At 43.6% G+C, this 26073-nt stretch overlaps 1 protein-coding gene across 3 annotated transcripts in view; it reads left to right on the top strand.

The window, feature by feature from the left end:
* Positions 1-26073, top strand: part of TMEM25 (transmembrane protein 25) — a 99080-nt gene that overhangs the window by 17822 nt on the left and 55185 nt on the right. For all 3 annotated transcript variants that reach the window (XM_073656602.1, XM_073656604.1, XM_073656603.1), the window contains exon 2: positions 16881-16966. In XM_073656602.1, coding sequence (XP_073512703.1) covers positions 16918-16966 — 49 coding nt within the window. In that variant the 5' untranslated portion in view covers positions 16881-16917. The remainder of the gene's footprint in view (positions 1-16880; positions 16967-26073) is intronic.

The raw sequence follows: 26073 nt of genomic DNA, 5'->3' as shown, positions 1-26073 counted from the left end.
ATGGACCCTATACTGTATATTAGTGAGGCTGATAACCCCACTCCAAGCACAGTAACAATCTGTTTTCTGTGGTATACCTCTCCTGACCTCTGAATATCTTTTATATCCTTGACCGGCAACCTGAAGACTCATTAACCATTTATAAGGGAGATTGAAGAACAGAGCAGCCTCTGCCTGGGCTTCTAAGAACAAACTCATAATCATCAGTCAGATGAAATGGCCACACAGACCGAGGGAAGCTTGGTCTCCATACATTTATTCTGCGTGATCTGATCAGTGGTCAGTGGTAATAATGATGCATTAGAAAGATCTTTGCAGATGTGTTAAAAAAGTCCAGGGAGCAGATAAGTCAGAACTCACGTCTGCTTCTTGTAGAGCACAAAGCTTATCTCCTGCTTGTTACAGGGGCACCGGACTGAGCCGTACCTGCTGGTTACAGGGCTACAGGACTGAGCCGTACCCGCTGGTTACAGGGCTACAGGACTGAGCCGTACCCGCTGGTTACAGGGGCACGGGACTGAGCCGTACCCGCTGGTTACAGGGGCACGGGACTGAGCCGTACCCGCTGGTTACAGGGGCACGGGACTGAGCCGTACCTGCTGGTTACAGGGGCACGGGACTGAGCTGTACCCGCTGGTTACAGTAGCACAGGACTGAGCCATACCTGCTGGTTAAAGGGGCACGGGACTGAGCTGTACCTGCTGGTTACAGGGGCACGGGACTGAGCCGTACCTGCTGGTTACAGGGGCACGGGACTGAGCCGTGCCTGCTGGTTACAGGGGCACGGGACTGAGCCGTACCTGCTGGTTACAGTGGCAGGGGACTGAGCCGTACCTGCTGGTTACAATGGCACGGGACTGAGTTGTACCTGCTGGTTTCAGGGGCACGGGATTGAGCTGTACCTATTCTCGGAACGGATGTGCTCAGGCTCTGCATTTACCTCCTTCGTCTGCAGGTCTATACACTTCACCATGTTCCTCCACTCTACAGGACAGCCCACTGGGCCCCAATGTCTATCAAATGTAGTGAAGTAGCACTCCTATCCTCCTCAGATCATTCTTCATCCACTTTGATATCGGCATCTCCCTAAGGATTTCCTTTCACATTTTTTCAAGACCACAAAGGGCCACAAAAACACATTTTAAATTATGTTTCCATTTTCATTAGAAATATTGTTATATATCGGGCCTTCCTTGCTCATTCCCTTCCCTTTTCTTTTCCTCCCTTACAGCTATCAGAAATGCAAAGATGGTAATAATCTCTGCCTTCTGCATACGTATTCCACCCGTCTCTAACAGCTGACTTCCTGCTCCTGCAGCTGCAAGATCTCAGTGTTTAAGACATTGCTAGACAAGTAGTTAAAGCGCACCTGTCAGCAGGATTGTGCTCAGTTACCCACATACACTGTCAGATGGGTGCCATTACACTGAGTAAAATGATACCTTTGTTGATGAAATCCGTCCAGTGGTTCTTTTATAATCTTTATTTTCATTTCTGCCATAATGAGATTCGGAACGGCCTTTGGGGAGCGTCTGTAACTGGTGCTCTCATTATGAATTGCTATCTCTGGCCTCTGACAGGTCACTGTGCTTTCAGTGACCTGCCTACTATTTTAAATACTGACTTTTTAATTCCTGTGACAAAGTAAAATTTACATACCCCAAAATGGCCGCCGCCCGCGCATGCGCAGTAACATTTCTCGTTTGCCGAGAGATGCTACTATGCACTCGCAGACGCCATTTTGCTGGAGGAAAAAGAAATTTGCCTGCAGCAATATGGTCCCTTCCGCCCGCGCTTGCGCAGTACCATCTCTCGGTTGCAGAGATATGCTACTGCGCATGCGTGGTACCATATTGCTGCAGGCAAATTTCTTTTTCCTCCAGCAAAATGGCCCCTGCTCGCTCTGGCATCCTACAGACAAGGTCTGTCCTCTCTCTGATGTGCTGTAGTGTATGTGGTGCTTTCCACTTCTGACCAGCCGGTCGCGTCTGTCTCCAGGCATTTCTCTTCTGGAACCAGGGCAACAATAAACTCATAGGACACAAGGTTCATAACCATAACTGGGACTTTACTTGGGGAAGAGGAATATGTACAATATTTACAGGCAGATATAATGGATAAGGCCCAACGGGTTGTAATCTTTCCCACTGGTACTTGACACAACTTCAGACCTGGTTCCCGATCTAGGTGAAGCATCTCTGTTGCCTTATTTTCTAGCCCTAGAGAATTTTCCTCACCAATGACAATGTATCCGGATCCTAGTTCTCCCCACGTCCTAGACTTGAGTCCTAGCTTCTTCTACAGACAGAATGTGCCCCCGGGTCCTCAATGGCTCTCTTGAGTTTCTCCAGCCGGCTAAAGGGACTCTTGTGGAGAGAATCTTCACTCTGTTGATCCTACTGTCTGGGGTACGGGGCCCACGTTTGCCATAGCAGCCAATATACCGAGGCTGCCTGTACTGTCCCAAGTACTATCTCACTCTGCACAGTGCACACTCACTTCCTGCTCCTGGAAACTAACCTGAGATTTTCCTAATGTGCCCACCTTCTATGAGCTGTCCTCACACACAATTAACCCCCTCCTAAATGTCTGCAATACTACTTGCAGACTTAACCTGTGGCATCTTGTGGCTGGTTACCAATACCACAGCCCACAAGGAAACATATTAGCCTTATTCACATTCTATGCTCAACCACAGCACTGGGTTCCCCTTTCCTCTACTGGGCTGGATTATCACAGCTAACCCCTTAACTGGACCTAACTGCAGCCCAGAGAGATCTAACAGTCGGGAGCATTCTCTTTAACCCTTTTAGTGCCAGAGAGAAGCTACTTCCTTCCCCACTACTATACATGTATTTTCAGCTAAAAATAATTTTCTGCAATCAAGTCTATTGCTGGGTGCAGAATGAGTTAACTGAAAAACCACAGTGATTTTGTACTGACAAAACAGTTTTTAAATTGTGCCCTCCCCTCATATTTGCAATACTTGAAAAATAATCAGCATCTAGTTGTCCTTGCTGTTTTACTTCCATACGCAGGTGTTGTTAAAGGGTGGCCCTATACAGTGCTCCAGCCAGAGATTGCACTGGCTAAAGGCCCGTCACACTTAGCGACGCAGCAACGATCCCGACAACGATACGACCTGTCAGGGATCGTTGCTGCGTCGCTATGTGGTCGCTGGTGAGCTGTCAAACAGGCCGGCTCACCAACGATCAGGGGAGCAGCGACATCGTGGAAAGAATCTTTCCACGATGTCCTGCTCCTGGTTACCAGCCTGCTGAAGCAGGAGCAGGCTGGTAACCATGGTAAACATCGGGTTACTAGGGGCACACGCGCACCTAGTAACCCGCTGTTTATCATGGTTACCACTCTGCTACGGTGAGCGGGAGGTTACCGCTCACTTTAGCAGGCTCATAACCATGATAAACAGCGGGTTACTAAGTGTGCGTGTGCCCCTAGTAACCCGATGTTTATCATGGTTACGAGCCTGCTACGGTGAGCGGGAGGTTACTGCTCACCGTAGCAGAGTGGTAACCATGATAAACAGCGGGTTACTAAGTGCGCGTGTGCCCCTAGTAACCCGCTGTTTATCATGGTTACCAGCCTGATCGCTGCTCCCGCTGGTCACACACAGCGATGTGTGCTGACCAGCGGGAGGGCAAAGACCAAAAAATGGTCCAGGACACTTTGCAGCGATCAGCGACCTCACAGCAGGGGCCTGATCATTGCAAAGTGTCACACATAGCGACCTCGCTGGTGAGGTCGCTGTTGCGTCACCAAAACCGTGACACAGCAGCGATCTCGCTAGCGATCAGGCTATGTGAGACGGGGGCTTAAATCGTGCCCCGTATACAGTGCTCTAGCTAAAGATCTCCCACTTACTCAAATCCTTTTGTCATTCCCTCATAGCGTAAATGTGCGTAAGTAACTGACAAATGTAACATCACCGTGGGCAAGACATCACTGTGACTGGAAAACTTTAAATGGCCATGTCGGTTGTAGATGAGGTGGCCCCGGGCACAATTAGTAAATAAAAAATGATATATTAGTAAATTGTCTGGTTGAATCAGGATTAGAATTGCTACAGTATATGTCCCAAATAGCTGGGAGCATTACTGTTAGAACCCTCCTGTTTGTTTTTTCCATCTTGTGTTTTGCGGTCACGTGACCACCAGCCTTTATATTCCAGCTCCGCCCTTTTGGCTGTGCTGGACTTAAGTGTTGTTTGACTGTTTTGCTAGCCAGGTGCTTCGGTGCCTATCTCTGTCAGTTTGCTCGGTCCTTCTGGGACCTCTAGTACCTTTTTGTCAGTTTGTCTTTTTGTGTTCTGCAGCAACTTTCTCTGTTCAGGAGGTGTCCCATTTTTGTTCCAGTCCTTAGTTCTTTTAGGGACTCCTTCCTTTATTCTATAGGTCTTCGTTCAGACTAGCCTAGGACTAAGGCGGGACCGTTCGCAAGGAACAGGCAGCCTACTACATCGTAGGGATTCAGCTTAGTCTTACTGTAGGGACAGCTTTCCCCCTTCTTTCCTTAGTACATGTTGCAGATCATAACAGTAATGCAAGAAAATAACAATGGAGAACAAGACCTCATAAATAATGAGGGGCATACCACTAAATACCAATTGAGCAAAGAGAAATAGACCATAAGTGTTTCAAAAAACCCCAGGGTACAATATAGTTAAGAGACAATGTGATGACTAAAAAATAAGTATTTTATTAAACATATTTAATATATTTAAAAAGACACACATTGTATGATTCCATATATTATCAGACATAATATGGGCAGGTGAAGGCAACAGAGGGTAGATAGAGACACAGTTGGGTCGGAGCAGTTTTGTCTCAGGAGATGGAGTACATCCTTGTGACTTTTTTCGAAAAAAATTTCGGAACCCGAACTGAATTATGATGTTGGAAATCGGGAGTTGCTGGCTATTAAACTCGCATTTGAACATTGGCATCATTTTTTGGAATGGGCTAGATTTCCTATTCAGGTTTTCACAGATCATAAGAATTTGATTCTATCTGGATGCTGCCAAGCGCTTCAATGCCCGTCAAGCTAGGTGGGCACTTTTTTTTTCTCGGTTTCATTTTTCTGTTACCTATATCCCTGGTACTAAGAATGTTAAAGCCTATACTTTATCTCGCAGCTTCTCTTCTATGGTCGGTGCCGAGGAGGAGGAGAGCATTTTACAGAAAGGAGTTGTGGTGGCGGCATTGGACTCCGTTTTAGAGAATGGGATTCTGAAAGCTCAAGATGATGCTCCATCTAACCCTCCCCATGGGAGGTTGCTCGTGCCTAGAACCTTTAGGAGAGATTTGTTTGTGGAGTGTCATGAGTCTCGGTTGGCAGGTCATCCAGGAATTTCGGAGACTTATCAGTTGCAGTTTTTGGTGGCCTGGATGGCAAAAAGAAGTCATCAAGTGGGGGCGTCAATGTACGGTGTGTGCTAGGTCAAAGGCTTCACATACTCCTGCTGCGGGGTTGCTTTGCCCTCTGGAGGTTCCTAGTGCGACTTGGACGCATCTCACAATAGATTTTACTACTGATCTTCCTGTGTCCGAGGGTTTTACTGTCATCTGGATGGTCGTGGACCGTTTTAGTAAGATGTGTCATTTGGTTCTATTCATTAAGTTGCCCTGCGCCAAGACACTCACTTTGTTAAGGAGATTGTCAAGCTTCATGGCGTTCCCACGGATATTGTTTCTGATAGAGGACCTCAGTTTGTGGCTCACTTTTGGCGTGCTTTTTGTGACAGGTTGGGAGTCCATTTGTCATTTTTGTCTGGGTATCATCCTGAGTCTAATGGACAGACTGAAAGAAAGAACCAGCATGTAGAACAATTTTTGCGTTGTTTTGTGGCGGACAATCAAGAGGTGTGGTCTGAGTTTCTGCCTCTCGCAGAATTTGCTCTTAACAATCATACATCCTCCTCTGCTGGGTGTTCTTTTTTTTGTTGTACTGGGAGACATCCGTCTTTTGGTTCGTTCTCGAAATTGGGGTTGGCGGTGCTGGAGGAGGAGAATTTTTCCGGTGATTTGGAGAGAGTTTGGACTAATGTATGTTGCAACCTTCAATAGGCTGACAAGAAGTCCAAGAAGTATTTTGACAGGAAACGTAAGGAGGTTTTGTTTACTGTGGGTGACATGGTTTTGTTGTCCTCAAAGAACCTGCGGTTGAGGATTCCCTCTAAAAAACTGGGTCCTAAGTTTGTGGGTCCATTTAAAGTGTTTCAGGTTGTTAACCCGTCTGCGGTTAAGTTGGATGTCCCTACTTCCTGGAAGATTAATCCTGTGTTTCATGTTTCCTTGTTGAAAAAGGCTGATGTATCAGATAGGGATGCCACTGTCACAGTTCCTCCTGTGGTGGAAGACGGCGAATATGAAATTTCTCGTATCTTGAATTCTGGATGGCATAGAGGGAGAGTACAGCATCTTGTCTCCTGGAAGGGTTTCGGTTCCGAAGATAACTCCTGGGTAAGGGCAGATGATGTCTCTGCTCCTAGGCTTGTTACAGCTTTCCACAAGAGGTTTCCGGATAGGCTTGGGCCTGGAGGATCCTCATAAAAGAGGGGGTACTGTTAGAACCCTCCTGTTTGTTTTTTCCATCTTGTGTTTTGCGGTCACGTGACCACCTGCCTTTATATTCCAGCTCCGCCCTTTTGGATTTGCTGGACTTCTGTGTTTTTTGACTGTTTTTCTAGACAGGTGCTTCGGTGCCTATCTCTGTCAGTTTGCTTGGTCCTTCTGGGACCTCTAGTACCTTTTTGTCAGTTTGTCTTTTTGTGTTCTGCAACAACTTTCTCTGTTCAGGAGGTGTCCCATTTTTGTTCCAGTCCTTAGTTCTTTTAGGGACTCCTTCCTTTATTCTATAGGTCTTCGTTCAGACTAGCCGAGGACTAATGCGGGTCCATTCGCAAGGAACAGGCAGCCTGCTACATCGTAGGGATTCAGCTTAGTCTTACTGTAGGGACAGCTTTCCCCCTTCTTTCCTTAGTACATGTTGCAGATCATAACAATTACATACAATTGTGAGTTGTTGTTTTAGAAAGTAAGCAATAATGAATATCTATCTACTGTCCAGGGGTCCCTCTAGATCAGTGATTTTCAACCTTTTTTGAGCCGCGGCACACTTTTTATACTTAGAAAATCCTGGGGCACACCACCAACCAAAATAGCACAAAATGACACTAAAACAGTCATATTATACATATAGTTAATAATATAGATTCTAAATTTATTTTACTCACTCAATGTGAAACCTGGCCCTGTTTCGATAAACACAAAAGGGATATCCTGGCAGGAATGGTGGAAAGACACACACGAAGCTCTTCCTCAACAGTTCTCAGTTTCTCCCTGTTTTTAGTTTTTATCGCAGTCAAGCTTGAGAAGCCCAGCTCACATAGATATGTGGTTGAAAATGGGAGCAATGTCAAAATAGCTTTGTTGGCCAGAATGGGGAACTCCTTGGCAACAGATAACCAAAAACTGTCCAAAGGAAGATCAGCAAACTTTAGCTTTAAACCGCGATCTTGCTTCAGTTCAACGAGTTCCTCTTGCTCCTTTAAAGTCATGTCCTTTCCAGCAACGGATAATGAGCTGTATGGGTCCCTAACCCAGTCAAGGCATTCTGTGAAGGCTGAAGAGAAATAGAACGATAACTTCTCCTCAAGAGTTTTCAAATGTCTGCAAATCGCTTCGCACATTGCAGCAGTATTGTCATCATGCAGTTTCTCGGTGAGTGGGAACATCTGAAGGTTGCCACCCTGCACATGTTGTTGCCAGAGCTGCACCTTTAAACGGAATCCGTTCATTTTATCAGTGCTTGTAAGCAGGTTTTAATTTCGACCTTGCATCCGTGTGTTTAGTTCATTCAGATATTGAAATATATCAGCCAGGTATGCCAGCTTTGCACACCACTCATCACTTGCAAGCAGCTTTGAATAATCGGACCTCTCGTTTGTAAGAAATATTTTAAGTTCCTCTCGCAACTCATACACACGGGCCAGCACTTTGCCGCGTGACAGCCACCTGACCTCCGTGTGGAGCAATAAGATTTTATGTTCCGCTCCCATTTCTGTACACAAAGACGCAAATAAGCGACATCTCAAAGGTCGCGTCTTCACAAAGTTCACTATGCGCACAACATCATCCAACACAGGAGCTAGATCTGCTGGTAAGGTCTTTGCAACGAGGGCCTCACGGTGCAAGAAACAGTGGGTAGCAAGAACATCTGGGTTTCTTTCTTTAACCCTACTTACAAAGCCTTTGATGCGCCCGACCATGGCTGCGGCTCCATCAGTGCAGACACCTGTGCAGTTTTCCCATGTAAGTCCACTTTTATCAAGATATTCCGATGTGACTTGGAATATTGCCTCTCCTGTTGATTTTTCTGTCAGTGCCTTGCAAAATAGGAAGTTTTCTCTAATGGCTTCACCATCCACAAAACGCACATTGGTCAACAACTGACAATGTCCACTGATATCCGTCGACTCATCAAGTTGCAAGGCAAATTTCTTACTGATGTGCACCTTTTCCAAAACAACTGTTTCAATGTCCGCAGACAAGTCATCAATCCGTCTGGCAATTGTGTTATCAGAGAGAGGCACTTTAGCCATCTCTTTAGCTGCTTCAGGGCCAAGCATCTCATTTAGAATAGCTTTACAAGCTGGTAGTATTAATGTTTCTGCCACAGTGTGGGACTTTTTTGATTTAGCTATGAGTTCAGCAACAAGGTAGCTAGCTTTGAGGGCTCTCTCATTTACCTTTGTGCTTTTTCTCAAAAAAGTTGCCATCGGTTTATTTTGAACGGAAGGGTGTTTCGTTTGGAGATGGCGTTTAAGTTTGCTTGGCACCATAGCGCTATTGGAAAGCTTCTCACCACACACCAAGCACAGTGGTGTTGGTGCTGTCGCATCCCCAGTGGAAGTAAATCCAAATGAAAGATAGCTTTAACTGTATTGCCTTGAGCTCACCGTCTTGTCTTTTTTCTTTTGTCGAACTCTCATACTAGGGCCTTCATTTAGGTTAGAATTGTGTCCATGGTCCTGTTCGGCATTTGCCTTTTCCATTCTCAAATACTTCTCCATCACTGCTGAGATAGTGTGCGCAGCCACACACTAAAATAGAAGAGTATTACATTATCTGCCACACTTAAAGGACCTCTGCTAGGCATATTTCATTCCTGAGGGCTTAAAAAGCAGCTCTCGTGGTGACAAGAAGCTGATTTAAACCCCCCAAGAGTGAACTTCGCGAGAGCTGTATGTGTGTGATAATAACTTATATTACTACGGTCTGCATTTCCTGCTTGAATTGACACTAGTGACGTAGCACTCAGCTTTCTCTATAAGTAGAATAGAGCCGGCTGCCAAGTGCTACGCCACTAGAGTCAATTCAAGCAGGACATGACTGCTGAAGAACGGTACTAATATAATTTATTATTCCATACATACAACTCTCACGGAGTTCACTCTTGGGGGTTTTAAATCAGCTTCTTACCACCACAAGAGCTACTTTTTTAGCCCTCAAGAGTGAAATATGCCTGGCAGAGGTCCTTTCAATAAATTATTTATTTTAAAAAAGTGAAATAAAAAAGGATAACCCCCTCATATATTCAATCCCATGTAACCTCATAAATACAGTCCCACGTATATGAGCACATGATTATCAGCATCATATACTGTGGTGATGTGCACTGTACAGCGCCACAGTATATGGTGCTGATTATTATGTGGCTCATATACTGCAATATAAAGGGGTACAATGAGAAGTACTATGGCCATGAGGCCAGAGTACAAGTGTCAGCTCATATACTCAGCATATGAGCTGGTACTTGTAGTACTCCAGCCTCATGACTATAGTATTTCTCATTTTACATTTCTCATTGTTATATGCAGTATACTGCTGGAGTACTAAAAGTACCAGCTCATATGCTGAGTATTCTGCCAACAGTTCATATACTCAGGCAAAAGCTCATATAGTCAGCATTATTGGCGGGCATTACCTTGGCGGCGGGCAAATGCGAGAGTCTCTCCGCTCTCAGGATGACGCGCCGGCCTCGGTGACGTCATTAAGTCGCGCGAGGTTCAAAGCTTGCGCATGTGTTATTGTACACGTCTCCTACATTGTAAGAAGGCGTGACTGCGCATCGAGCGCATTGCCGGGAAACAAAACACAGGGGGCACCATAGTTTGGGGAACTTTCCCCGCGGCACACCCGACCATGTGTCGCGCACACTAGTGTGCCGCGGAACACTGGTTGAAAATCACTGCTCTAGATCATACAATGTCAAACTTTGGCTTGTGGGCCAAATCCGGCCCTCTGGGTGGTTATATTTGACCCTAGACACCAGAACTGCCACCACTATGTGGGGCCATTATTCTGTATGGAGGATTATAGGGGGCCCATAATACTATAAGGAAGACTATGGGGAGCCATTATACTGTATGGAGGACTATGTGGGGCCCATTATTCTGTAAGGAGGACTATGTAGGGCCCATTACATTGTATGAAGGACTATGTGGGACCCATTATACAGTATAGAGGACTATGTGGGCCATTATTCTGTATGGAGGACTATGTGGGGCCCATTATTTTGTATAGAGGACTATGTGGGGCCCATTATACTGTATGGAGCACTATGTGTGGCCCATTATACTGTATGGAGGACTATGTGGGGCCCATTATACTGTATGGAGGACTATGTGGGACCCATTATACTGTATGGAGGACTATGTGGGGCCCATTATACTGTATGGAGGACTATGTGGGACACATTATACTGTATGGAGGACTATGTGGGGCCCATTACATTATACTGTATGGAGTAATATGTGGCGCCAATTATACTGAAGAGGAATGTGTGGGGCCCATTATTCTGTATGGAGGACTATGTGGGGCCATTATACTGTATGGAGGACTATGTGGGGCTATTATTCTGTATGGAGGACTATGTGGGGCCCATTATACTGTATACTGGTTGTCCCGCGACTTTGTCCAAATTTTTCATTTCGGCCCTCTGTGTGTTTGAGTTTGACATTCCTGATCTAGATCATCATAACCCTTTTGCTGCCAGGCATTTCTATACAATTTGCACCCTGACTTTAGGGCACTTTTTACACTTTTGACATGTACAAAAAAAACACTGTATTATAAAATAAAAAAATATTAAGCCCTCATTCTTATATATTTTCTGCAACTAGACATCTCCTGCACAACACTCAATACTTTGAAACAAAAATATAAAGAACCCATTAAATCTTACATTTTTAATTAAAATATACATCCAATCAGAGACGTGCACACAAAAACAATGAAAAATAATAGATTGTGCACTGCATATTTTTTTGCATACTATCAGCTACTATGCTAGCAACTTCTACATTATTTGAGAAAGCGCACAGCATACTGTAAGTAAAAATGCAGCCTAATGAATTGTCTCAACATCATTGTGCATGAGTGTACTGCTCCCCGGCCTACCAACTCCCCTACACAGCTCCCCCTGCCTACTGACTCCCATGCACCGCTCCCCTGCCTACTGACTCCCCTGCACAGCTCCCCCTGCCTACTGACTGCCATGCACCGCTCCCCTGCCTACTGACTCCCATTCACCGCTCCCTTGCCTACTGACTCCCATGCACCGCTCCCCTGCCTACCGACTCCCATACACCGCTCCCCCTGCCTACTGACTCCCATGCACTGCTCCCCTGCCTAACGACTGCCCTACACCGCTCCCCCTGCCTACCGACTCCCTTGCACCGCACCCCTGCCTACCGACTCCCCTGCACCGCTGCCCTGCCTATCAACTCCCCTGCTTTGCTCCCCTGCCTACCGACTCCCCTGCACCGCTCTCCCCACCTACCGCCTCCCCTGCACCGCTTCCTTGCCTGCCAACTCCCCTGCCTACAGCCTCCCCTGCATACCAACTCCCCTGCACCGCTCCCCTGCCAACCGACTCCCCGGCACCACTCCCCTGCCTACCAATTCCCCTGCACCGCTCTCCTGCCTACTGACTCCCCTGCACCAATTCCCCTGCTCCGCTCTCCTGCCTACCAACTCCCTTTCACCGCTCCCTTCCTACCGACTCCCCTGCCTACCGACTCCCCTGCACCGCTCCACTGCCAACCGACTCCCCAGCACCACTCCACTGCCTACCAATTCCCCTGCACCACTCTCCTGCCTACCGACTCCCCTGCCCTGCTCTCCTGCCTGCTGACTCCCCTTCACCAATCTCCTGCCTGGAGAAGAGCAAATGTTGTTCCTATCTTCAAAAAGGGGAAGAAGGTGGACCCAGGGAACTATAGGCCGGTGAGTCTGACTTCTATACCAGGAAAGATCTTTGAACAAATTATTAAACAACATGTATGTAAGTACATGGATAAGAATGAAGTGATTAACCAGAGTCAGCATGGGTTTGTAACTAACAAGTCATGTCAGACTAACTTAATTTCCTTCTATGACAGAATCACTGACTGGGTGGATCAGGGAAATGCTGTAGATATAGTATATCTTGACTTCAGCAAAGCATTTGACAAAGTATCTCACACCATCCTTATTGAAAAATTTACCAAGTATGCAATGGACCAGGCAACTGTTAGGTGGATTCATAACTGGCTTAGTGATCGGACTCAAAGGGTGGTTGTAAATGGCTTCACATCCAGCTGGATGAATGTCTCAAGTGGGGTACCACAGGGCTCCGTCCTGGGACCTGTATTGTTCAACATCTTTATCAATGATTTAGATGAAGGAATTGAGGGTAAACTGATTAAATTTGCTGATGACACAAAGCTAGGAGGGATAGCTAATACTAGAGAAGAGAGAGAGAGGATTCAAAAAGACCTAAATAAACTGGAGCAGTGGGCAGCAACCAACAGAATGGTTTTTAACAGGGAAAAATGCAAAGTACTACATCTGGGCAATAAAAATGAAAAAAGCATATACAGTATGGGAGGAATAGAGCTAAGCAACAGTACATGTGAAAAAGACTTAGGTATACTAATAGATCATAGACTAAACATGAGTCAACAGTGTGATGCAGCAGCAAAAAAGGCAAATACAATTCTGGGATGTATTAACAGAAGCATACAGTCTAGATCACGTGAAGTCATTATCGGTCTTTACTCCTCTTTGGTCAGACCTCATCTGGAATACTGTGTACAGTTTTGGGCACCACATTTTAAAAAAGACATAGACAAACTGGAGCAAGTTCAGAGAAGAGCGACCAGAATGGTGACTGGTCTGCAAACCATGTCCTATGAGGAACGGTTGCAGGATTTGGGAATGTTTAGCTTGCAAAAAAGAAGACTGAGAGGAGACTTAATAGCTGTCTACAAATATGTCAAGGGCTGTCACATTTTAGAAGGATCATCTTTATTCTCATTTGCACAAGGAAAGACTTGAAGCAATGGGATGAAACTAAATGGGAGGAGACACAGATTAGATATTAGAAAAAACTTTTTGACAGTTAGGGTGATTAATGAGTGGAACAGGCTGCCACGAGAGGTGGTGAGTTCCCCTTCAATGGACGTCTTCAAACAGAGGCTGGACAGACATCTGTCTGAGATGATCTAGTGAATCCTGCTTTGAGCAGGGGGTTGGACCAGATGACCCAGGAGGTCCCTTCCAACTCAACCATTCTATGATTCTATGACTCCCCTGCACCAATTCCCCTGCACCGCTCCCCTGCCTACTGCCTCCCTTGCTACCAACTCCCTTTCACCGCTCCCTTCCTACCGACTCCTCTACACCGCTCCCCCAGCCTACCGACTCTCCTGCAGCGCTCCACTGCCTACTGACTCCCATGTACCGCTCCCCTGCCTACCGACTCCCCTACACCTCTCCCCATGCCTACTGACTCCCATGCACCACTCCCCCTGACTACTGACTCACATGCACTGCTCCCCCTGCCTACTGACTCCCATGCACCTCTCCCCTGCCTACTGACTCCCATGCACCGCTCCCCCTGCCTATTGACTCCCATGCACCGCTCCCTTTGCCTATTGACTCCCATTCACCGCTCCCCCTGCCTATTGACTCCCTTGCACCGCTCCCCTGCCTACCGACTCCCCTGCCCCACTCCCCTGCTTACCGATTTCCCTGCCCCGCTCCCCCTGTCTACTGACTCCCATGCATGGCTCCTCCTGCCTACTGACTCCCATGCACCGCTCCCCCTGCCTACTGACTCCCATGCACCGCTCCCCCTGCCTACTGACTCCCATGCACTGCTCCCCCTGCCTACTGACTCCCATGCACTGCTCCTCTGCCAACCGACTCCCCGGTACCACTCCCCTGCTTACCAATTCCCCTGCACCAATTCCCCTGCACTGCTCCCCTGCCTACCGCCTCCCCTGCCTACCAACTCCCTTTCACCGCTCCCTTCCTACCGACTCCCCTTCCTACCGACTCCCCTGCCTGCTGGCTTCCTTCTTGATGGAGGAATGTACACTCCTGATTGTCAGTTCGGACTAGCAGCATGGTTACGCCACCGGCCCGAACTGTTTGCTCTCTGATGCTGTAAACAAAATCGTCTTTGCTTCTGCAGCATCAGAGGAGTGCAGCAGGACAGAAGCTGGCTGGATCCAGCAATGCGACCACTTTCTCAGCAGCACTTACAAGGTCGATAAAAAACAAGAGTTTGTAAGTGCTGCACTGCTTGCCTGAAGATTGGCAATTGCTAATAGATTTCAGAGGTGACCGGTAACCTAGGCAACGAGCAGTAAACTATAATATTAATTATTGCTCCGTTCTTGAAAACAGAGAGGATTTTTAATAAGTAAAGTTTTCTAAGTACTTTGCAGTTTTACCCATTTGAGAAAACCCCTTTAATATATTCTACACACACCTACCTACAAGCAATTTGGCATCAAACAATAACTGAATAAAAGTAAAAAATACACACAAAATTCAATCTTGCTACTACAACACTTAATTTAAGCATCGCCCTTTATCAAGGGTACTCTACAACAAAAATGCATTGTAAGCTTGTGAGCAGGACCCTCACTCCTCTTGGTATCTGTTGATTTATGTGATTATTGTTATTCTGTAATGTCTTTTATTGTCTGTACAAGTCCCCTCTAAAATGTAAAGTGCTGCGGAATATGTTGGCGCTATAGAAATAAAATTATTATTAAATGTAATGTGAGCAATTGGTACTACATATTATACTCATTTACATTTACTGTTTCATGTGTTAAAGAAATACCAAAGTCACAAGATTGTGCCAACAGATATTTACGTGCAAATATTTTACGTATATATCTAGATAAATTCCTATCTTATATATATATATATATATATATATATATATGAACTCTTGTCCATTCACACAAATCCCTAAATGTAATTTTTTAGATAAAATCATCATTTTTTGTGAATCTTATTGTAAGCAATCACTTCTAGCAGCATTGGGTGGAAGCATTATTTGTGAGTAATAGAAATTTAATCTCTATATTAGAAATGTTTCTCTAATGTTAAAGGGGTGATCCGAAACTAACATTTATTTGAATCTTAAATGTCTATTTAATGTAATAATGTAATCTCTTTTCTAATATACAGTACATACCAAAAGTTTGGACACACCTTCTCATTTAAAGATTTTTCTGTATTTTCACGACCATGAAAATTGTACATTCACACTGAAGGCATCAAAACTATGAATTAACACATGTGGAATTATATACTTAACAAAAAAGTGTGAAACCACTGAAAATATGTCTTATATTCTAGGTTCTTCAAAGTAGCCACCTTTTGCTTTGATGACTGCTTTGCACACTCTTGGCATTCTCTTGATGGGCTTCAAGAGGTAGTCACCGGAAATGGTTTTCCAACAATCTTGAAGGAGTTCCCAGAGATGCTTAGCACTTGTTGGCCCTTTTGCCTTCACTCTGTGGTCCAGCTCACCCCAAACCATCTCGACTGGGTTCAGGTCTGGTGACTGTTGCGGCCAGGTTATCTGGTGTAGCACCCCATCACTCTCACTCTTGGTCAAATAGCCCTTACACAGCCTGGAGGTGTGTTTGGGGTCATTGTCCTGTTGAAAAATAAATGATGGTCCAACTAAACGCAAACCGGATGGAATAGCATGCCGCTTCAAGTTGCTGTGGTACTTTAATTTAAAAAATCCCTATCGTTCCTTCACTACACTAACTGCTTTTTTATTTTTTACCTACTTTCTGCTTGATGACTCTTTGTTTGAGAATTCCCAGTGCATGCTGGGATAATCAAATGAGACGTCATCAGGGGCAGAGCCTCTGAAACTAAGTGTCATCAGAGATGTTCATTTCAGGGGCTTGCTAGTCCTTGCTCTACTGAGCATGCATTGGTTGTCAATTCCAACGGATGCTAAGTAAGATCTTGTAACTGTACAATATTCTTTTTAATGTACAGTGACAGTGCGCTCCCTCACACTGAGAGCGCACTGTCGGTGTGCATTGTAAGGAGAAAACTGGGCAAGCAGAATCGTCACATCAAACAGTAAGTAGGTAAAAACTAAAACTAAAATAAAGCAGTTAGTGTAGTGAGGGAACAATAGGGATTTTTTTATTTAAAGTATATTAAAAAAGAAATTTGATATTTACATTAGATAGGCATTTAAGATTAAAATAAATGTTAGTTTCGGAACACCTGTTTAATCATTATCATTGTAGCATGTAATGGATATAGCTAGAGAGGGGATCGGTGGATTTTTGCTAATATTTTAGTATGGACAGGATCTGAAGACTGGTAAATGTCTGGGGAATGGAATCAATAAACAGACTACTTTGGATACGTTAGACCCCCATATGTGACACTCAGAGAGCATGTACTGATTGTCTGATTGACAAGGAGGAGTGATAAGATGCATTAAAGTTTGTTTTTCATTTAATATTTTTCTCTCTATAGGAATGAAGGATCCTTGATTAATCTGTTTTTTTGCAAAATGTTGTTAAGCATTTCTCTTTTGCTGACCCAGCAATTCTCCCTGAGAGGTAAGTGATGACGGACTAACAAACTATAGAGTGCTTATGTAGCACTTGAAGGTGCGTGTATAAATTTTCCTGCAAGTAAACTCTGGAAAACTATATATATGTCAGGAAAGACATAAATGTTTTATCTGTGTGAGTCTGCCTCATAGAACCTTTTAAGCTGTGCCTGATCCTACAGCTCAGCCCCATTCTCCTGAACTGCAGGACCAGGAACAGCCACCCAAGTACTCTATGCATTTACTATGTACAATGGGTGAAATAAGTATTGAACACGTCACCAGTTTTCTAAGTAAATATATTTCTAAAGGTGCTATTCACATGAAAATCTCACCAGATGTCAGTAACAACCCATCCAATCCACATAGGCAGTGAAATAAAACCAGAGATGTCCATAAATTAAGATATGTGTAATAATGAGAAATTACACAGGGAAAAAGTATTTAACACACTTACTGACATTTATTTAATACTTTGTACAAAAGCCTTTGTTGGTGATGATAACTTCAAGACACCTCCTGTATGGATAAACTAGTCGCATGCATTGCTCAGGTGTGATTTTGGCCCATTCTTCCACACAAACACTCTTCACAACCTGAAGGTTCCGTGGCTCCTTCTATGAACTCTGAGCTTTAGTTCCTTCCATAAATTTTCTATTGGGGGAGAAAAGAAGAAGAGTGCGCTATGTGAAGGACCTGATAGATTGATATGGCAAAACTAGCCAAGAAGCCACTCACCTATTGGAGTTGTGCACCCCTGCACAACCCCGGTGGTAATGTGAAGATGGAGGGAGCAGGCAAGTCTCACCGTGCGGTGCGGGTGGCTGGGCAGGCCAGTGTGTTGCAAACCGCCGTTCGTGTTCACCGTTTCCGGGTTCCAAGTTGCGGACCACTTGACCGCCCACAGACCACGTGACTTGGGATCAGGCGCGCGTCATCACAGGTCCTGTTAGTTGAAAGGATGCGGCCCCCTGACCGCAGGTCCTCAATTTAAGCAAACGGAGGGGTATTTACAGAGGGGGAGTTTTAAAACACTAATTGTATGGAAGCTGCTCCTGCCACTAACCCCCAAAGGGGGAATGAAGATATAGTGGATTAAATAAAAAGCGGTCTATGGAGCGCTAAAAAATAAACACTGAAGATAACAGATTGGGGCTAAAAAATAAAATGTAATGAGCCCTTTCACAACGCGTTTCGATAGTGAACTATCTTCTCAGGTGGTACAAGAGTATAAATACAACATAAGACATATATAGACAAAACTTCACAGTAATTGGTTAATACTAATTAGTTAACCTGGGTCCAATTAAAAAGACCCTTCGCGTGCTGATGCATGGTGCCTCTATTGGTTTCACATGAGTCACCTTCACATGGATAAAAACTCAAGAACATATTGGATAAGGTATGAAATATAGCAATACATATTAGTAAACAATTATACATCGAAAAATTCTCAACTCCAACTCATGGGGTTTATCCTTCACAGCGGCCTTTTCTAAAACTGCTTTACAATTCTTGGATCTTATGGTGCAGTTTAATTCGATGGGAAGATTATTCACATCAACCTTTTTTAAACCTGTGGATGTCAACAGCTATCTAAGGTTTGATAGCAGACATCTCCCGAAATGGATCACCAATGTCCCTTATGGGCAATATTGGAGGATCCGGAAAAACTGCACCAGGGACTCTGAATTTTTAGTGGAATCAAAAATATTAAGAAAACGATTTTTACAGAAAGGCTATCCCCAAAAAATTATTGATGGATGCCTTTTCCAAAACTAGGACCCTTACCCTTGATAGGATTGAGTTCCACTGATAAAAATAAGGGTAGGAATAAAGTGTCATCGGACTTGACCAAATGGAGCATGGTCACTACATTCAGCCAATCTAGGGTTACCATTCAAAAAATTTTGAATACATTTTGGTTTATTTTGAAGGGTGACCCAATTTTAGGACCCTTCATACCCAATAAGCCAAGTATTATTTATAGGAAGAACAAAAACTTGTGAAGCTTAATAGCACCAAGTAGTACATCCTTGAGGTCTAAAACACAACCTTTGCAAGAGGGCATGTGTTTGGGGTGTCTTCCATGCAATAGACCTAAATGTTTATGTTGTAAAGTCATTCAAAATGGTAATCAAAAGAATTTTTCATCATACACTACAGGAATTTTTTTTTCCATCAAACATAATGTGAATTGCCAATCGACGCATGTGATTTATTTACTTGAATGCACTTGTAACCTCCAGTACGTGGGTCGAACAATACAAACCATGCACGCACGTCTAAATAAACATAGACACAACATTCGGATAGGTTATCAATTACACAGTGTATTCAAACACTTTAGTATTGTCCACCAAAAAGATCCAGGAGATATGCGGCTTACTATTATTGACCATATACCCGATACTGTCCCTAACCGACTGGCGAATTTGATTAATAAAGAGAGCTTTTGGATCTTCAAATTGGGAACTTTAGCCCCTGAAGGTCTAAGGCTGAGTTCACACGATGCGTTTTTAATGCGTTTCCGCGGCGTTTTTGCAGCTGCGTAAACGTCACGGAAACGCATTAAAAACGCATGGTAGAAGGGCAGCAATGTTCCCCAATTGAAATCCGCATGTGCTGTGCCCATGATGCGGATTTTTCCGCAGCGTAAACGCTGCGCTCAAAAATCCGCAGCACGTCAATTAATTTTGGGGAAACGCGGCGTTTTCGCCGCCATTGACTTGCATTAGAACGCGCCAATTCCGCAAGACTGCATTTGTACTTGCGTTATTGGCGCGTTCTAATATGCGGATGGTACCCGAGTGTGGAGAAGATGAGAGTCTCCTCCACACCCAGGTACCATTTAAAAAGCTGTAAAACAAGAATAAAATAAAAAATAAAGATATATTCACCTTCTGACGGCCCCCGGTCTCCTTCCCTCTGCTCGCGTGCAAGACTGAAGGACCTTCGGTGACGTCACAGTCATGTGACCGCAGGCCCTTCAGCGCAGTGTCTCGCGATATCCCGGCAGCCAGGAACAAGCCAGGAACGAACGCGGCAGCACATACCGGGGCATCAGAGGGTAAGTATAGCTTTATTTTTTTATTTTTAAAGATTCTTATACGGTCACACTATATAAATCCATGCTTTTGCATGGATTTGTATAGTGTGACCAAGTTGTCAAGCACTTTCCAAGTGATGCTAAAATCGCCTGGAAAGCGCTTGTCAATCCGCATGCCGAAACGCATGTGAATCCGCATGTATTCCGCAGGAAAAACGCATGTACAATCCGCATGCGTTTTTTCTGCCAGGGAGATGCAGAAATGATGCAGAAATTTTCTGCTTCATTTCTGCATCGTGTGCACATACCCTGAATCTAGCTCATGAAAATGTAACCAGTTCTTAAAATGTAACCAGTTCTCAAGGTCATCTTTTAAACAAATCTTTTCTCTTTTTCTTATCACCAATTTGCAATTCGTCATTATATAGCAACGTTTTTGTACTTCGCTTTTGTGGTGTATATGTTTATAATGGTGAATATATGTCTAACATTTTTATTTATAAATTTTTATGATTGATGGAATTTTTCGATGTATAATTGTTTACTAATATGTATTGCTATATTTCATACCTTATCCAATATGTTCTTGAGTTTTTATCCATGTGAAGGTGACTCATGTGAAACCAATAGAGGCACCATGCATCAGCACACGAAGGGTCTTTTTAATTGGACCCAGGTTAACTAATTAGTATTAACCAATTACTGTGAAGTTTTGTCTATATATGTCTTATGTTGTATTTATACCCTTGTACCACCTGAGGAAGATAGTTCACTATCGAAACGCGTTGTGGAAAGGCTCATTAGATTTTATTTTTTAGCCCCAATCTGTTATCTTCAGTGTTTATTTTTTAGCGCTCCATAGACCGCTTTTTATTTAATCCACTATAAATTTTCTATTGGATTCAGGTCAGGTGATTGGCTAGACCATTGTAGTAGCCTTATTTTCTTTCTCTGAAACCAATTGAGAGTTTCCTTGGCTGTGTGTTTGGGATAATTGTTATGCTGAAATGTCCACCCTCATTCGTTCTTCATCATCATCATCCTGGTAGATAGAAGCAGATTTTTATCAAGAATGTCTCGGTACATTTGTCCATTAATCTTTTCTTCAATTATATGAAGTTTGTCAGTGCCGTATGCTGAAAAAAAGCCCCACACCATGATGTTCCCACCTCCAAACTTCACTGTTGGTATGGTGTTTTTGGGGTGATATGCAGTGTGTGTATTATGGCATCCAAAGAGTTAAATTTTGATCTCATCTGACCAGACTATATTCTCCCAGTATTTTACAGGTGTGTCTAAATGCTGTTGAGCAAACTTTAAACGCGCTTGAACATGCTTTTTGTTAAGCAATAGTATTGCGTGATAAACATGCATACAGGCCATGGAGGTTGAGTGCATTACTTATATATTTCTTTGAAACAATTGTACCTGTTGATTCCAGGTCTTTTTGTAGCTCTTTTTGGCTCTTGGATAGAACTCTTCTGATAATTCTTTTCACTCCTCTGTCTGAAATCTTGCAGAAAGCACCTGGTTGTAGCAAGTTTATAGTGAAATGATGTTCTTTCCACTTCTGGATTATGGCCCCAACAGTGGCAACTGGAAGCTTTCAGTAGATTCGAAATTCTTCTGTAACCAATTGCATCAGTATGTTTTGCAACAACAAGGTTACAAAGGTCTTGAGACAGCTGACTGGTTTTACCCATCATGAGATGTTTCTTGTGTGGCACCTTGATAATGAGACACCTTTTTATAGGCCATCAGTTAAACCAGCTGAGATTATTTTTCACTAAGTTTCAGGATTGCTTTCTAATTACTCATAGATTTAAGCTGGTATAATGACTTCCCATGGCTTTTTGCACTCCTCTTTCTTCATGTGTTCAATAATTTTTCCCGGTGTCATTTCTCATTATTACACATAACTTAATTTATGGACCTCTGTGGTTTGATTTATTTGCCTGTGTGTATTGGATGGGTTGTTACCGACATCTGGTGATAATTTTAATGTTAATAGCACCTTTAGAAATATATTTACTTAGAAAATTGGTGAGGTGTTCAATACTTTTTTTCTCCCACTGTATTTAGTCACATTCCTAGTATCTGCTAAAAAATTAATAATCACTGCTGTTCTGCCATATGACAGAATAAAATTACCTTATAGTGTCATACATTAATGCCAAATAGCAAGATATCAAACATACTAGACAGAGGTGTACACAGAAATTAACAGGACCCATGGCTGAAGTCCTTATTGGGGCCCTCCTCTCCCCCACAAAAAGAAATCAGCAGAATATTTGTGGTCACATGAAGAGGGACATGTATTGCGGCATTTGCACATTCATTTTGCCCCTATTGCAGCCCCTTAGTGTACCTCAGTGTAATGAAACTCTACAATACCCCTTTCAAGGCTAGCTCCCATAGTGTATGATGTTCCTACAGTGCCCCCAGCACAGTATGATGCCCCCCAGCACAGTATGATGTCCCCACACCTTCCCCTGCACACTCAGCATAATGCTGCCTCATCAGCCCTTTCTCCCCACATTACAAGGCACAATAGCCTCTATAACTACTGACTGATAAAGATATAAATACTGTTCATTCACCTAGCCCCATACCCCGAATGTGCTGCTCCGCTTTTTGTAGCTTGTGAACTGAGGTTCCGTGTTGCCGGTGACATTTAGTGATGTCATCGCTCCTGCGGTGCTGAAGGCTCAGACGCACAGGATAAATCATGAAACAAAGAGCCCTTTAGTAACTCATAGTGGCTGTGTGGTCTGCTGCCATTAGTGGTATGCCACTGATACTACTGTCACACAGGTGCCTTGGTTTTATGCTGGCAAGAACAAAAGGATTACCCTGTACGTGAATCTATTTTCAATATGTCTACAGCCTTCCTCTACATTAGAAACTTGCTTGTCTAGTGTGGTATGTATATGTATATATATATGTATATATATATATATATATATATATATATATATATATATGGTCACATAGTTAGTGGTACAGTCTATAGACCCCAGTCAGGTCTGCCCATAAAATACCTAAAGGTCCATTGCCTATACTTAGTGGATGCCTGAGGTGTTGTACTTCTTTCCTAGCATAGTGACCCAATGTTCAAGTGAAAGGAAATGATGTTCGTTATGCAGATTTTTAAGCCTATTGCCATCTACAGGATTAGTGGGGGGAATGAGGCACAGAACTGTAATTGGGGCTTCTATGTGAAATGATTTGCGGTGTTTTTGGGATCAGTTTTGCACAACGTTGCTTCTTTTCTATGGCCCTATAATTGTGAAACTTTATAGTTCCCAACTAGCAGATAGTGAAGCGGAGGGGGTAAACCGCTGATGAGTTTGGGCCCTTTATTTGCTGGGGCCCCTGAGACCAGTACTGCCCAGATGATGGTCTCTGCACTTATTGGCATAGTCAGTGTCTCTGAGGGCATTTTTACAGTTAGCTGTTTCTGGACCTTGATATTTAGCTATACTCTCATCGTATGGGTAACACGTGCCCCAATGATACAGTCAGGGGTCTAGTTTCTGGTGATCTTTTTTGATGACACCTGGATGTGCAAAAGGTCTTTAGTGACTTGTAGTCCAGTATTTTTAATTTTAAGAATTCTCTATGGTGTAAAATATCTAAACTACAGCAAGAAACATTGAATTCACAATATGGAGGCAGCAAATTCAAAAGTAAAAGTGGAAGCAGAAGGGAGCGTAGATTGTTAATAATCTATCACTAATGAAGAAATAAACCAGCTCTTTCTAGCAGCACTCCACCAAAATTCCCATCCTAGTCATGTGACTTCTTCAACCAATCATAGGCCTCATTGCTCCCAGCAGAAGCTGGGGTTAGGGCTGGTGAGCGACTATACATTCTTTTATCATTTATAACATTCCCAAATTTTAGAAAAAAATATCTTATTTGGACAACCCCATCACTCAAGTGAATAGTACACTCCAAAAAGGCAAATGCCAGTATAATCAAGTGTCAGAAAACCAAGGTCTTTCATTTTAAAGCACATAAAATTGTAAGTTAGGAATGACTTAAAAATCAATCCTCAAACCTTTCCATTGCGTCGGACCTAAATGCATCAATTTTTGCCATTTTTGTCATTTGCTCAAAAACAATGCTTTAAATACCTTGTAAAAAATCTCTGAGTTCCCTGATTCTGCTGCTCTTTTCTGTTTTGAACGGTGTCTCTCCATTGCAGAGATATTCACATGTGTTGCTTCTGGGGCACAGCATGTGAAATCTCTGATTGCAGTGCAACTGTACATTTCTTCATAGTCTTCTCTGGGGGCATGCGCTGTCACCTGTTCTTGCCAGATGCTGCCAATAGCTCAGCATCTGATCTAGCAGACTCAGTTGCTGCTAAGCTGTAATTGGCAGCACCTGGGAGGGAGGCATGAAAGTGCACAACCGCGGAGAAGACTCTACGTGCAGTCCAACTGGACATTTCTTCAGAGATTTCACATACTGCACTTCAAAAACAACAAATGTGAATATCTCCACAAGTGAGTGATGCAGCGCAAGATGGCAAAGAGTAGCAGAATCAGGGGAGCATTGAGATTTTTACAGTGCATTTAACACAATTTTGTTTTAGCAGGTGACAGGTCCTCTTTGGGCTGTGTAGAAATGCTACTACAGTCAAGGGCTGGAGAAGCTTTTCTGGCATACAAAATTGCAGAATTTTCATGAATTGTTTTATGGGGGCATGGTCACACCCAGTCCCAGCTCCACCCATTCCAACGGAGCTGATTAAAACTGGTGTGGAAACGCCAAAAGTCACAACATTTTTGTGCAAATACACCCTGTGCAAATATTTTGCAACTTTTCAAAGCTTCTACTACACTTTTGTGGGGTAAAAGCTTTGAAGTATTGATGCCAATGTCATGCATACAGGAACATGAGGGAAGGGGGCCAAAGGTACCTAAACCCTTTATGAGAGGCTGATAGTCAACAATTCTGCTGCCATTAGGGGGCGCTCACTGTATATTTCTTAGAGTTCAAAAAGCCCTTAGTTAACCCCTACCGCATCCCAAACAACCAGCCATTTTATTTGTCAATCTGAGTTATCAATAATTCTGAAAATCCCGATCAGTACAGGAGAAGACATCAATGTGCTCGGAAAACCAATGAATTCCCCGGAAACCTATTGACAAAATATATGTACACGACTAAATAAAAGTAGTAATAAAGAAACGTGTTCGAATCCTTGGAACTTCTTAGAAGGTCATGGACGAGATGATATCAGTGGGATCGTCCGACAGTCTAATGTGTATGGGGGCTTCCCGACTCTCCCCTGAGTTGTGAGGAATAGCGTGGGAAGATAATCATACAGTCCACAGCTAAGAAGGCAGACACAACACAGAACAAGATATTATTATCCTCCCCTGGGCTCTCAGCCGGGATCAATATCTCCTAGCAGTAATGTTATAGATCAGCGAGGACTCACATACCAGGCTGCAATCATCCCTGATCCAATTATATGATCCATTACAAGATAAAACTCTAGAATTTCATACACATCATCATCCTGTCACTACTGATCTAATCTATTGATTCGCCGCCCAAGGATAACTGGGGACTTGCTGCTACCAGGAAAACTTCCTTACGTCAGCTGTGTCCATTGTGCTATAAAGTAAGTATCCATCCAGTCTATACAGACACACAGTGCTCACTGCAGCCTCCAGCATGGCACATGGAGTGCTGTATATTTAATCATGTGTGGTGGGGGGAGACGTTGGATGTTTGATTGGTGTCTGGGGGTAATTTACTTGGTACATGTGGGAGGAAGAAGTTTAACATGATGTCCAATGAGAAGAACCTGCCATGCTGGGGTGGCAGAGGCCAGGGTTTTATTTGGTGTCATTTTGAAAATGGGATGAATTGATGTCTATTGGGATAAAGCATCAATTGTACAAAAATGGGAAATGACTTTATAATTACAACCCATTTATTAGTACCTGTAAAAGCAAGATGTTTTTTATTTTTTTGTTTTGCACATGCGGCATTGTGACTGATGGCTTATCTTATCACGGTCATGGAGAAATGGACAATATTTT

Source organism: Phyllobates terribilis, unplaced genomic scaffold, assembly GCF_046119375.1.
Source record: "Phyllobates terribilis strain yellow unplaced genomic scaffold, ASM4611937v1 Scaffold_12__6_contigs__length_324123572, whole genome shotgun sequence".
In the NCBI taxonomy this organism is placed as follows: Eukaryota; Metazoa; Chordata; class Amphibia; order Anura; family Dendrobatidae; genus Phyllobates; species Phyllobates terribilis.
This window is presented reverse-complemented; position numbering and strand designations above follow the sequence as displayed.